Source organism: Mirounga angustirostris, unplaced genomic scaffold, assembly GCF_029215605.1.
Source record: "Mirounga angustirostris isolate CCGP_5_RB_7025 unplaced genomic scaffold, mMirAng1.0.hap1 SCAF_4, whole genome shotgun sequence".
Taxonomy (NCBI): Eukaryota; Metazoa; Chordata; class Mammalia; order Carnivora; family Phocidae; genus Mirounga; species Mirounga angustirostris.
The window spans coordinates 119,810,277-119,824,551 of NW_026991712.1; the positions used below are offsets into that span (position 1 = coordinate 119,810,277).

Sequence of the window (14,275 nt, forward strand, 5' to 3'; positions counted from 1 at the left end):
TTTTGGTAAGTAGTTAAAGTTATTTCTCTCCTTTTTTTTTTTTTTTTTTGCAATGAACTAAATGCCAGGAAATTAAAAGCAACTCTTCTTCTTTACCAACCTATATTCCCTTGGTCACAAAATCCTGGCATGTTGACTGCTAATCCTCTCTTATATTTCCTCTGCTGTACATCCCTGTTACCATGCCTATACTTAGTCCTTTCCATCTCTCATCTAGACTATTGCAAGTGATCATCCTACTTCCATTGTAAGTCTCACCAATAAATTAATCCAGCCCCTCCTCTCCTGCCAGAGTGATATTTTGATTATACCAGTGGCACTAGGATAAGTTTCAAAGCTTAGTAGGCTCTCAAGGCTCTTAGCCATTTGGACCCAGCTATCCTTCCTGACACCTCTCCTGCTGCCCTCTCTATTGCTATGCTTTGGCTAGGAGATCTCCCTGTTTCTTAATTGTCCACTGCTCTTTTGGGCTTCGATGTTTTTGCATTTATTATTCCTTCTATCTGGCACATCTTTCTCCAATTGGAAAATTACAATCCACCCTTCAAGACCCAGCTCAAATGTATCTCTCTTCAGTAGGGCCCTTTCTTAGTAACTCAAAAGAGTTGGTCCCTTCCTGGTTTCCCATGTCACTTTGTGTTTGCTTCTAGCCACAGCTCTAATGACTGTAATGTCATCATTTGTTTATGTGTTTGATTTTTCTAATCATGGAACTCCTTTGGGGGAGGATAATATCTTGTTCATCTTCATATCCTCCAGTGCCTGGCACAAAATAGATTCTCAATAATGAACTGACGAATGAATGAAAGTAAGAAAGAAAGAACAAAGGGCGCCTGGGTGGCTCAGTCAGTTAAGTGTCCAGCTCTTGATTTTGGCTCAGGTCATGATCTCAGGGTCTTGAGGTCAAGTCCCACATTGGGCTCCATGCTAGGCATGGAGTCTGCTTAAGATTCTCTCTCCCCCTTTCCTTCTGCCTATCTCCACCCCCTGCTCGTGCTCTCTTGTTCGCTCTCTCTCTCTCTCTCTCAAAAAAAAAAAAAGAACAAACAACATTAGTAAATTTCAAACATAAAGCTCTTGGTTTTTAAGTTTATTATCATTGGTTATTCTATAAATGGAAAAAAAATTAAAATAAATAACTAAACCTGTTTGTCAGAGTCTGTCTCAAAAGCAGTTTAGGAAGCTAGCACCATGGTAAAGGCCCCAAGAAACTCTCTGAGACCAGGAAGAACCAGTGTAACCAAGTCATGGCATCAGGGTCTCCATGGGTGTCTCAGCAGAACAGTGGAGACAGCTGCCGTGTGCATGCAGTACATGCACAATTAATACTCATGAATTATTGAATAAACAGGTACATGAATAAACATAAAAGTAGCTGAATGTAATTCATTATATCCAATGTATAATTTTGAGTTCAACTTTTGAATCCTGGAATTTGAAATGAAGGGAAAGTGGAAAATCAGTCTCAGTTCGGCAAGCCCTTGACCTTTCCTTGGATCACATCTAATTCTCTCTCAATGCCCCACTCTTATCAATAACACACATTTTGGTTTCTGGTCAGAGGTTCTATGTCAGAAAACTAGGGAGTGCTTCCGTTTCCAGATTAATACGGCTACCCTGAAGGCAATGCTGAGAAAGCACGCCTTTCTGGGTCTAAGGCCGACTCCAGTCTGCAGAGCCAGACTCAGTAGATAGAAGGGGAGGGGGTGAAGTTCGAGGCGGAGACCTGAGACCCAGCAGCGGTCCCCTGCAGGCTGTATCTCTGACCTCTGACCCCGCTCAGTCACTCCCATGCCCACTTATTCTAAGATCAGATTCCCTTCTGCAAACCTAGCCTGCCTGCCCCACCTCACTGCTCCAAGGTATGCTAGCAGTCCCAGCAGCTACCTCTTCCTGTGCTTCCGGTCATTCCACATTGCGAAATGTGGCTCAAGTACATTTTCATGCCATGATCAAATCCAAAGCTTTAAAGTAAGCAGCTGTAATTGTAGTGAACCTCAGGGCTCCAAGCTTTGACAGAGAGCTTAGCTTATTAGGGAGCCTAAACTCTTTGATTCCTGCTCCCAGCTGGGTGTGGTCCCCATACCGCTGCTCAGCTGCCCAGAGTCTGCACACTGCTAGTCCGAGAGGAGGGTCCTGAAGCTACTTCTCCATTCTGTTCCGACGTCGCCAAGATCATTGTAAATTTAGTTTATAATTTCACATTAATATTTTTCATATAGATGAATTACCAAGTTGTTGCATTATTGAAACACATGTTTTTGTTTTTGTTTTTTAATTGTCCAACTATCTTAGTCATTTAAGCATCAATAGATCAGTACTCCTCAAATTTGGGGGAGGTGAAAACAAATCACCAGGTGAATCTTATTAAAAATCCATATTCTGATTTGCAGGCCTGGGGTAGGGAACAAGGTTCTGTATTTCTAACAGGCTCCCAAGTGCTGCTCTTTGAGGCCCTCACTTTGAGTATGTGCGGACACACGACGTTAAGTGCCTTCCCTCCCCTCAGCAAGGCCAGGGTTACTCAGCACTTTGTAAAAAGGAGTAACTTTGGGGCGCCTGGGTGGCTCAGTCATTTAAGTGTCTGTGGCTCAGTTCATGATCTCGGGGTCCTGGGATCGAGCCCCATGTTGGGCTCCCTGCAGGCTCCCTGTGGGCTCCTCCCTGCTTGGTGGGGGTGTCTGCTTCTCTCTCTCTCTCTGCTCCTCCCCCCTCCTTGTTCTCCTCTCTCTCTCGCTCTCGCTCTCTCAAATAGATAAAATCTTTAAAAAAAAAAAAAGAGCAATCATCAAAACTTACTCATCAATCGGCCAGTTTCAGCGTCTCTTTCCATTTTCCAATCTGTGTATATCACTCCACCTTCCTAAAAATATTACAGGTTTCTGATGAGTACAATGACAGCTTAAGGGACAAAAGACCTCATATGCATGTACTAAGACTGACTGTAACCCAAACAAGCACAAAGCAACAGGTTAACTCAGTCAAATCATAACTTGATATAGTGTGGAGGAGGCTCAAAATGATTACTTGATTTTATATTGAACAAAAAAATGAATTTGTTGAATTTTTATGTACACATAGTGACATGGAAAACACAGGCATTTATGGAGATTATCTATGTACTGGGTTTCTAAAGTTTTTGTTAGTAGGAAATTGTCCCAATGGACCAAAAACTCCAGGAAGGGATCTGGTTCTACTTCTTCAGTGATTTGTTCTCAGCATGATACAAAGTCAGTACTTAAAAATATTTGTGGAGTAAGAGAGAAAAGGGGAATGTAAATTGATAATATGGTAGCATTACCTTTAAAGTTGAGAACAGGAAACAAAGTTCCATTTAAATAACATAACTAGTAATATATATTCCAAATCTCCTTATGGCCATTATAAGGAGACGGGAAGGCAGGGGGACCTGGTGTAAAGGGGCAGAAACAGCCACACACAGGGAAAAGATACAGAACCCGTGAACAGCAGAGGTGGGAGAGGTTTAGAGAAAACCTTTAGTCCCATGACCCATCTAACAGAGGGAACACGGAGACTCAGAGAGGTTAAGTGACTTATTCAGGATCACCCAGATGCAGGCTCCTAATTTCAGTGTTTTTCTTTCTGGGTGATAAAAGGAAAACACAGAGGAGGGTGTATAAAAAGAGGAGTTGAGAGGCCTGGGAGGATGGCTTGGGATGTGTAGGCAAGGGAGAGGACAGGGGAAACATCTGGCCGGCGCCCACTCATTCCCTCATCTGTGCTTTTATTCATGAACACACGTAACAAACAAGGACTGTGTTTGGTGTTGGAAATTCAGAGTCAGAGGACAAGCCCCCCCTCCACTCTCCACTGGTGGTGCCGAGGCCGAGGGAGCACAGACCAGCCCGCGTCCAGTGCACATACCTCCCCTGTTGGCTGTGACACCTCACCCACCCTTATCATGAGTGAGCCCACGGTGTTTGCCACCGCTGTTAGGAACTTTCTATATGTGACCCAGCCTCCACCAGAGTCCTGTAAGAGTCACTAATATCTCCTGGGTCTCACAATGGATACGTGCAACACCAAACAGAACCAAGTCACAGAGGAGTAGCTTGAACCAGGTTCATCCACATGTGTTGAGCGCCCATTCTCTCGGCAGCCACCTAGCTGGGACCTTCCCTTCCTACTCCTCCATCCAGTTCCCGGTGCTGAGAATTCTCCTCCTCCTCCTCCCCTATGTTGACATTCTTGGCCCCACTGCTCATGCCCTCTTCATCTCTGGGTTGGCCCCCTTGAAATCACTGCCTGGCTGGCCTGTCCACCTTCTTGCCTCCACTCCCTCCTGCTTCAGCCCTGCACTAGCCAGTCTAGAACCCGGGGAGGTCTCCCTTATTCTCTCTAACCAAAGGAGACGGATCAGCCATGTCAGGTGTTGGTAGAAGAGCATTCCCCCGGAATGTCAGCCCATGAGGGTAGGGAATTTTGTCTGTTTGTTCACTGCTCTATTCCCTGGGCCAAGAACAGTGCCTGACATATAGTACATGCTCAATAAGTATCTGCAATATCTGCTGAGTGATGGATTAAGTTAACTCTAAGGAGGGCAAGGGCTCAAAAGGCAGGAAAGAGTTTGGGGTAGAAAAAGAGAAAAATCAAAGCAGCTGGAAGGAGAGAGGGAGATTGGTGTAGATGGGGTAGAGAGATAGGAAAGAGCCAAATTACACAGAATCTTGTAGGTCACAGTGTGAAGAGTTTGGATTTTGTTCATGTTTGACTGAGTTGTCACTGAAGAGTTTAGGTACAGGGTGTCATACTTTAATTTCTGTTTTAAGATCTTGTGGTCATTCATCTTCCTAAAGCTGTCAGCCCCTGCTTTAAAAACTCTGGTATGGGGGCACCTGGGTGGCTTAGTCAGTTAAACATCTGCCTTCGGCTCAGGTCATGATCTCAGGGTCCTGGGATCAAGCCCTGTGTCGGGCTCCCTGCTCCGCGGAGAGCCTGTTTCTCCCTCTCCCACTCCCCCTGCTTGTGTTCCCTCTCTTGCTGTCTCTCTGTCAAAAAATAAATAAAAAAATCTGTAAAAAAAACAAAAACAAAAACAAAACTCTGGTGTGCACAGAGACAAATATATGATTCTACTTACATGAGGTACCTAGAGTAGTCAAAGTCACAGAGACAGAAAGTAGAATGGTGGATGCCATGGGCTGGGGGCAGGAGGGAATGGTGAGTTATTGTTTTAACAGGTACAGAATTTCAGTTTGGAATGATGAAAACGTTCTGGAGATAGATGGCTGTGAGTGTTGCTCAATCATATGGATATATCTAATAACACTGAATTATACGCTTCAAATTTGTTAAGATGGTAACTTGTTATTTATATTTTTCCAGAATTAAAAAAAAAAATTAGAAGCCCAAGTTATAAAAAATTGAAAGCCCAAATTATAAAACAAGTATCTGTTTGGTAAATGCCTCACTGCTCACCAAATGTAATTCAAATTCCCTAACATGGCAGAAAAGGCTCTTTGGTTGGATCCCAACCTAGCATTCAAGGTATAGCATTCCCTCTTGCACAAGTGATTCCACTATCTCCAGGCAAATCCTAAGCCTCCATAATTCCAAAGTATTGTTCAGGCTGTTACTTCTGCTGGGAATTGTACTCTGATCTTTCAGATGCCTCCTCAACCTCCAAAGTCCAGCCAGCTAACAGTCTGCCTTCCCCGATCTCCCCTGTCCTGTCCCCGTGACTTCTAGATGGGCATTGGCATGGATAATGCCGTTAATGTCTCGCTCCTTATCTAGGCAGTGAGTGCCCTGAGGACAGGGACTGTGTGTTGATTCATGTCTGATCCAGGGCCTAGTGCTGTGCCTGGTGGGCAGTATGCTCTTGAGAACCCTTTATTTCAGGGAAATAGAGTTATGAATGAAAAAGACATCTCTGTCTCTGTATGGCCATAGATAAAGTTTTGAGCCTCATTTCTTCATCTGCAAGTGAAGATTAATCCCTACAAGATTATTAGGATTAAATGAGATATAATTTGGAACAAATACCTGGCACAGACCCTGCTATATAGAAAATGTCCAATAAATGTAAGCTCACTTTGGTTATTATAGTAGGTGCCAAAAAATGGCAGCCATTATCATTATTATATCCAGTTGTTACTTATCTTTTGAACTGAGTGAGTTCTGCTACTACATTTTGCTAGCTAACAAAGCAATATATTTTCTTAGTAGGGCTCTAATATTTAGCATGGTTTCTTCTATATGGTGTGGGTGTTCAATAAATATTTGCAGGTTGATCAATAAATCATTAGTAAAGAGGATCATACCAAATTTTATAGATTTTTTTCACATTCATCAGGAACATTTTAAATATGAATCTATGAAGCATCAAGATTAAAAAATTCAATGCAAATAAGTATATTAAAAAATGGGAATGGTATAAATATTATAAACCTTCATAAAGCAAATGTGCAGTAAATGTTGTAATGAAACAGAATAGAGAAAAGTGGTTGCCAGGTAGGGGTGGGGGGTGGGAGAAATAGGAAGAGGCTGGTAAAAGGGTACAGACTTTCAGATGTAAGATTAGTGAGTTTTGAGGATATAATGTAAAACATGGAGACTACAGTGTAACACTCTATTGTATAATTGAAATTTCCTAAGAGAATATAACTTAAATGTTATCACACACACACAGGCACAAAGATAAGTATGTGAAGTGATGGATGTGTTAATTAATTATATGGGGGAAGCCTTTCACAATGTATACATACATGAAATCACCATGATGTACACTTTACATATCTTGCAATTTTATGTCAGTTATATCTCAATAAGGCTGAAATTAAGAATATATATAATGAAGACTCTCTTCTATATAGTATATACATATACATTATATATAGAGACTTCATATATATATATAATATATATATATATAGACTTCATATATATAATGTATATGTAAAAGAGCAGATAATTCTAACTCACCTCTGTTCCCACAAAGAACTTTGTGCAGAAGTCTTCTAATGGCTTGAGATGATTGGCCAACCCAGCTTCCAGATTGTGGTATGGGTTCATCTCTCCCGCCTTCACTGCTTTGCTCTGGGCTAATATTTTGTCTTTTGGAGGAGTATGAATAGAAGAAACACATATTTACAGTGAAAGACCTTTTAAAATATGGTTAGTTTATTTTTTCTGTCCCTTGCTACACACATCTGCCCCATTCCCTCCCCAGCGTGGTAAGCATAAGTATAAATATCTTTAGACTTCTAATTTAGCAGTAGAACACTTTTTTCAAACCAAAGCATATGCAGGAACCCTTGCACGTAAAATTTATCAAAACCTGCATTGCTGTGATTAAAGTGTTTCCTGGTGGGAAGGGGGAGACCCCTTTACCTACTTTCAAGGGCTCTAAAAAGTTCTATGGCACACAGTTTAAAAACCAGTTCTACATCATTTATATCAGAATTATTTACAGTAAAAATTGGATATGAAATATATCCTCTGGATTACATTACTCTTGATATTCTCAGTAAGACTCTCTAATTAGAAACTCGTGTCATTTTTATTCAGTTGGCATCATATGGAAATTTTTTTCAAATAATTCAAGATTAGCCTTTTAAGTGTCAAAAATGATCTAACTTCTAAAAAAATAAATCCATCTAAAATGTATTATTTGTTTTTCATAAGCACAGTACATGTATGGAACAGAATTTAAGGTTTTCTGATTAGCTCATGTATATTACTTAAGAACATCAGTGATTGTACTCTATTATAGCTATAACTATACATGCAAACAGAGCATAGTAAATATGGGAGCTAAAATTCAAACACCATCTGGAAATTCTTTGTTTTTAAAAGTATCTGATGTCATCTTGTTTTAAAACAAAAGTCTTTTTATGAGCTAAAAATAGTAAATGTTATTTACTGAAGCTTTGGAAAATAGAGAAAAGCATGAGGAAAATAACAAAAATCATCCATTATCATATTTCTCAGAGAAAACTATTACTAAAATATTTCCCTATAATTACATTTCTCTCTCTCTCTCTCTCTCTCTCTATATATATATATATATGTTCTGTGAATATATAAAGATTTTCTTTTAATTGGGTCTTTTAGCTTTGTATCCTGCTTTTCTGTTCTCTTAAAAATATTATCTTGGGCATATTCCCAGGTCACTTATTAGTTTTAAAAAAATGTGATATTAAATTTCTGGGAACCCTACTCACCACATTTCAATATATCATCATCTAGGTTATATCACCCATGGGAAAACAAACAAACAAACATAAAAACCAACAAACAAACATATAAATGAAAACTAAAATAGAAAAAAACTGAGAAACAAACTAAGGGTTCTAGAGGGGAGGGTGGGGGGATGGGTTAGCCTGGTGATGGGTATTAAAGAGGGCACGTACTGAATGGAGCACTGGGTGTTATACGCAACCAACGAATTATGGAACACTACATCAAAAACTAATGATGTAATGTATGGTGATTAACATAACATGATAAAAATGTTGAAGAAAAAAAAACCTCAGGTCTACTAAAGATATACATTCCATCTAAAAAAATATAGCATAATTATGGACAAAAGTAAAAAACAGTTATGAGGGGCACCTGGATGGCTCAGTCAGTTAGCTGGCTCTCTCTCTGTCAAATAGATACATGAAATCTTAAAACAAAACAAAACAAAACAAAACAATTAATGACTTTGTTGGTACAATCAACCGGCACTTCCTTTATTAGAGATCTACATGCTTTGGGCCTGTAGATCCCTTCCCATAAGTAAGACATCAAAAACTAGTATTGAAATAAGCCAAACATGAAACCAGACTTTTAAATAGCTGTATTACAAAGTGTCAATCAACATTTCAAGAAATAACTAGGTACGTTTAATCACAATGTTCTTTTTTTTTAAAAAAAGATTTTATTTATTCATTTGAGAGTGAGACAGAGACAGAGAGAGCAGAAGCAGAGGGGAGAAACAGAGGGAGAAGGCGAAGCAGACTCCCAGAACATGGAGATCATGACCTGAGCCGAAGGCAAAGGCTTAACCATCTGAGCCACCCAGGTGCCCCCACATTGTTCTTACTAAAAGATATTGTTTATGTCCAATTCTTCACTCTCATTTCAATGTCTGTTTTTCTCTTTTTAAATAATATACATTAATAATTAGTATTAGTAGAGTATATCATATTAGTAGAGTAGAACATGCATATAATTTGTAGATAAATACATGCTCATTGCAAATATGTGCTTAAAAATGTTTCCTGAGGGGAGCAAGATGGAAGAGTTTGGAGCTCTCTGGTCTAACAAGGGGAGCCAAGAGCCTGCTCCAGGGGTCAGTACAGGTGATGCAAAGGAAGAGGCAAACGTGAGATGTGCTGTAAAGGAAGACCTAGTTATCCTGTCGGGACCTGAGGAGAGAGACAGGGATGACCCAAGTTCTGTTCTGGACACACTGACACTGAGGGAATAGTTTGGGTTGGAACCCAGGAGATAGCGAGGGGCAAGGTGGAGGATTGTCAACAGGGTAAGAGTGGACCAAGTTACCAAAACGGGTGAGTAAAGAGGAAAGAACACTGCTGAAGTTAGAGTCTGAGGTACATTTATGATGAGAAGGCAGCAGGGAAAGGAGACCGAGGAGGGAAACTGAAGAGGTATCAGGAAAACCGCAAAAGCCAAGGCAGGAGCTCCTAGAAAAAGGGCTTAGTTGATAGAGTTTACTGTGGTGCAGTTAAAGAGAATGAGGCCAGAGAAAAATGTGATTACTGTATTTACTCAGACTCAACTGGAATATCCTGCATATTTATTAAATTCAGCATCATCCTCACGGAATCCATCCATGGATTTCCATCACCAGGGAGGGCCTGGAATACTAACAGCAGCTAACATTTACTAAATGCTTACTACGTGACTACATGCTGGGTACTGAACTGTGTGCTCCGCATGCACCGTTTCACTCAATCCTCACAGTAACTCCTGAGGTGGTTAAGCACTAATTCTCCTTCAAGGATGACAAAGAGCTGTTAGAGCTGTCTATGTATTAACTCATTTTATCTTCACAATACTCCATGAGGTAGTTACCTTCATTATTTACTTCCTTTATCTTCACCTCTCTCTTTTCAAACAAGTTTATTAAAAAAAGGAAGGCACAGAGAGGTACAGTAATTTGACCTCGTCAAATAATAAATGTGGCTTTAGGATTTAAAACCAAACTCCAGAATCCACATCCTTAGCTACGATGCCACGGTGCTCAGAAGAATGTAACGGAGGCTCTGAAGGCAATTCCAAAATAGGAATTCCAAAAACATTTAGAGCAAAGTCTTCCTCAACAGAATAAACATCTGAAAGTGAGTGCTCAGAAGGGCACGGACTATCTCGGATTGAACATGGCAGGTGAGAGCCACGTGGCCTACAGCCACTAGGTGGCAACACAGCACCAGACAGCTGGAGAGAGGTCTCGAGAGGGTGATGGTGGAATAGCGTGAACTAGGAATCTTGGTGGAAGGTCGAAGGAGAACCAATATAGGGTCAATAAACAAAATGTGGTCAAGAAACATACGAGTGTATTCTAGTCAATAGGTTCAACTCTGGCCAGAGTAGATACAGGGCTGGAAGTGTGTCCTAAGGAGATTTAAAACACCATAATGAGATTTCAGATAAAGCTCTCAGAGTTGACCATCTACACAAGAGGCAGGTCATGACCGCAGTAACTGCCTTTAGTGATAAGACACATGTGTTAGCAAGATCCATTGAGATTACCAAGTGAAATTTAATTTTCTCCAGGACTTGTGGGATTGCCTGCACACAGACTTCTGAACACACGTAAAGGGATGTAGCCAACCACAGTCTCAGCTGAGAATCTAAAAAATTATGTCCATTCCCTTTATGAACTGATTTAGCCAGTATACCTTTCTCTAAGAAATATCCACAAAATGTCTTCGTCTGGAAAGAGAGCATTCATTGGATGGGGAGTATTCCTGTTTGATGACATTTGGGTCATGCTTCAAGATTCATTTTAGATAGGTCCTTCCTTAAGTGGATATAGACGTGTATCTATCACACCGGAAGGTAAGCTCCACAGAAGCAGGGAATTATCTTTTCACAGCTATATCCTCAGAGCCTAGCACTTTGCAAGAGTTAATACGTGTCTTGAATAAATGCCGATATAAGTATAGAGATAACAGTGTAAAAATTGTTCCTTAAAAAATTCAGGGATTACAATTACTAAATCACAACCAAGTGGAGTTTATCCCAGGAATCCAGGGCTAGTTTGACATTCAGATATTAATCAAAGTAATTCACCATATTAATAAGTTTAAAAAGGAAAAAAAAAAGCATATGATCATCTCCAAAAATGCAGAGAGATCTTTTGACAAAACCCAACATTAATTGGTATATAGAAGGGAACTTCTTCAACCTGATAAAGGACTCTACAAAAACCCTACAGCCTAACATCATACTTAATGGGGAAAGACTAAATGCTTTCTCCCTAAGATCTGGAATAAAACAAGAATGCTCTCTAACCACTTTGCATCCTGAGGTTTCTAGCTGTGTAATCAGGTAAGAAAAAAAATCATACAGATCAGAAAAGAAGTAAAACTGTCCTTATTTACAGATGACATTATCATCTACATAGAGAACCCAAATGACATTATCATCTATATAGAGAACCCAAATAAATCTACAAACAAGCCACTATAACCAATGTGATTTTAGGAAGATTGTAGGATAAAAATAAATACTCAAAAATCAACTGTATTTTTATACACTGGTAATGAACAATCAGAAATTAAAAATTTGGAAGTACCATTTACTAGAGCACCAAAAAATGTGAAAGACTTAGGGACAAATCTGTCAAAAGAAGTGAAAGACCTGTACACTGGAAACTATAAAACATCACTGAGAAATTAATGACCTAAGTAGATGGGGAGATATACCTTAGTAATGACTTGAAAGACTCTATATTGCAGATGCCAAATTCTTGTTAATACTGATCTTGTAATACTGATTTACCAGTCAAAGTCAGAGGAGGCTTATGCAAGACAAAAGATACAAAATTCACATGGGAAAACAAAAAACCTAGAATGGTCAAAAACTGCTTTGAAAAAGAAAAAAGTTGAAGGACTAGCACTAATTTCAAGCCTTTAGTACTACAGTAATCAAGACAGTGCGGTATTGGTGTAAAGACAGACACAGATCAACAGAACAAAAGAGAGAGTTCAGAAATGGACTCTCACATATTTGGACAAGTGATTTTTGACAAAGGTGCAAAAACAATCCTGTGGAAAAAGGATAGTGTTTTTAGCCACTGGTGCTGGAACATCACACACAAATGAATTCTGATTCATAATTTGTGCATAGAAAAAAATCATCTCAATGAAGATCATAAACTTAGTTATAAAACTATAAAACTCCTAGAAAAAAAAAAACAAAACCCAATCTTTGGTTACATTCAAAACCAAAATCATGACCCATGAAAGAACAAACTGATAAAATGGACTTCCTCATAATTAAAAACTTCTGCTTTTCAAAAGACAGTGTTAGGAGAATGACACTTAATAATTTTTTAAAAGTTTTTATTTATTTAGTTGACAGATGGAGAGAGAGCACAAATGGGCAGAGGGAGAGGGAGAAGCAGGTTCCCTGCTGAGCAGGGAGCCCAACGCAGGGCTCAATCCCAGGACCCCAGGATCATGACCTGAGCCAAAGGCAGATGCTTAACCGACTGAGCCACCCAGGTGCCCTGACACAATATTTTAACAGAGTGAAAATCACAGACTGGGAGAAAATATTTGCAAATCACATATCTGATAAAGGACTAGTATGCAGAATATGTTAAGAGCTCTGAAAACTCAATAATAAAAAAACAGCACAACTAAAAAATGGGTAAAAGATACGGACACTTCACCCAAAAAGATATATATATATATATGAGAGGCAAAAAAAATACATGCAAATATGCTCAACATCTTTAGTCATTAGGTAAATGTAAATGAGATATCGCTACACCCATTTTAGAATAGTTCAATTAAAAAGACTAGCCATACCATCTGTTCATGAGAATGTGGAAAAACTGGAACTCTCCTGCATGGCTTGTTGGAATGTAAAATAGTATAACCACTTTGTAAAACACTTTGGCAGTTTCTTAAAAAGTTAAACATACACCTGCCACATGATTTAATCATCCCGTTCCTAGGTATTTACCCAAGCAAATAAAAGCACATGTCCATACAAAGGCATGTATATGTACACGTACATATGTATATACACATATGTATATGTAATAGCCCTGTGTTGAAAACATTACATTTTATTGTATGTCAATTATACCTCAATAAACTTGTTGAAAGTGAATAAGGAGAAAAACACACTTTTAAAAGATATAGTGATATCCTTACTATCAACTGGATAAAAGCAGTAAGATCCTCATGATCATCTTTTTTCATTAATTTAAAAAGAGTAGGGCATTTAATGAGTTACTCCTTTTTTTTTTTTTTTAAAGACTTTATTTGAGAGAGAGAGAGAGCAGGAGCAGGGGGAGGGGGAGACACAGATTCCCCGATGAGCAGGGAGCCCAGCCTGGGGCTCAGTCCCAGGACTCTGAGCCAAAGGCAGTTGCTCAACCAACTGAACCACCCACGGCACATAACCTCTCTCATCTTGGTTTCCTTAATCATAAAATGGTAATGAAAATTCCCAGTTTGCAGGGTTGTCATGACCATTAAGCATCTGTTTTACACACCATTGCACCCTCAGGGCCTAGCATAAGATAAGCACTTTATAAATACCTGGTAAATGAATGAAAGCATGTGCAGTATTAATTAGCACAGTACCTAACTCATGGCCGAAATTCAATAAATTGCAGCTGACAGTTGACTACGAAGAAGTGGAGAGAACTCACCTTCCATTCCTTCTGAAATGAAGCAGGCCCAAATACATAAAAAACATGCAATGTTTTAATAGTGCTTAGAAAAGGTCTATAAACATTTTTTTTTTTCTTTTAGCATGAGGTCTTGGGTTGTATCTATGAAACACACAGCTTCAAAGTGAGTTTTGCCCAAGCAGGGTATTAGATACATATTATGTTTTTTACGAGATATTCTATCACTTAACTGAACATTCAACAATTTATAAATGGAAATCCATTTGACAAGGCAAATAGTTGGAAAGTACTTCAGTTTCTAGTGATTCTTCTACATTTTCATTGTGCATTGCTCTCGGGTGGGATATTCACGAACACCTTTATTTTAATAGTTTTGACATTTGTATGTGTACCCTTCAGTTACTTCAACAAAGGTGTAGGGGTTGA

The 14,275-nt window shown here is 39.3% G+C and overlaps 1 protein-coding gene across 1 annotated transcript in view; it reads right to left on the reverse strand.

Moving 5' to 3' along the window:
* The window catches only part of DNAI3 (dynein axonemal intermediate chain 3), a 60,306-nt gene that overhangs the window by 12,164 nt on the left and 33,867 nt on the right, over positions 1–14,275 (reverse strand). The window contains exons 15-16 of the mRNA XM_054513214.2: positions 6,946–7,076; positions 2,800–2,863 (exon numbers count right to left, since the gene is read on the reverse strand). Coding sequence (XP_054369189.1) covers positions 2,800–2,863; positions 6,946–7,076 — 195 coding nt within the window. The remainder of the gene's footprint in view (positions 1–2,799; positions 2,864–6,945; positions 7,077–14,275) is intronic.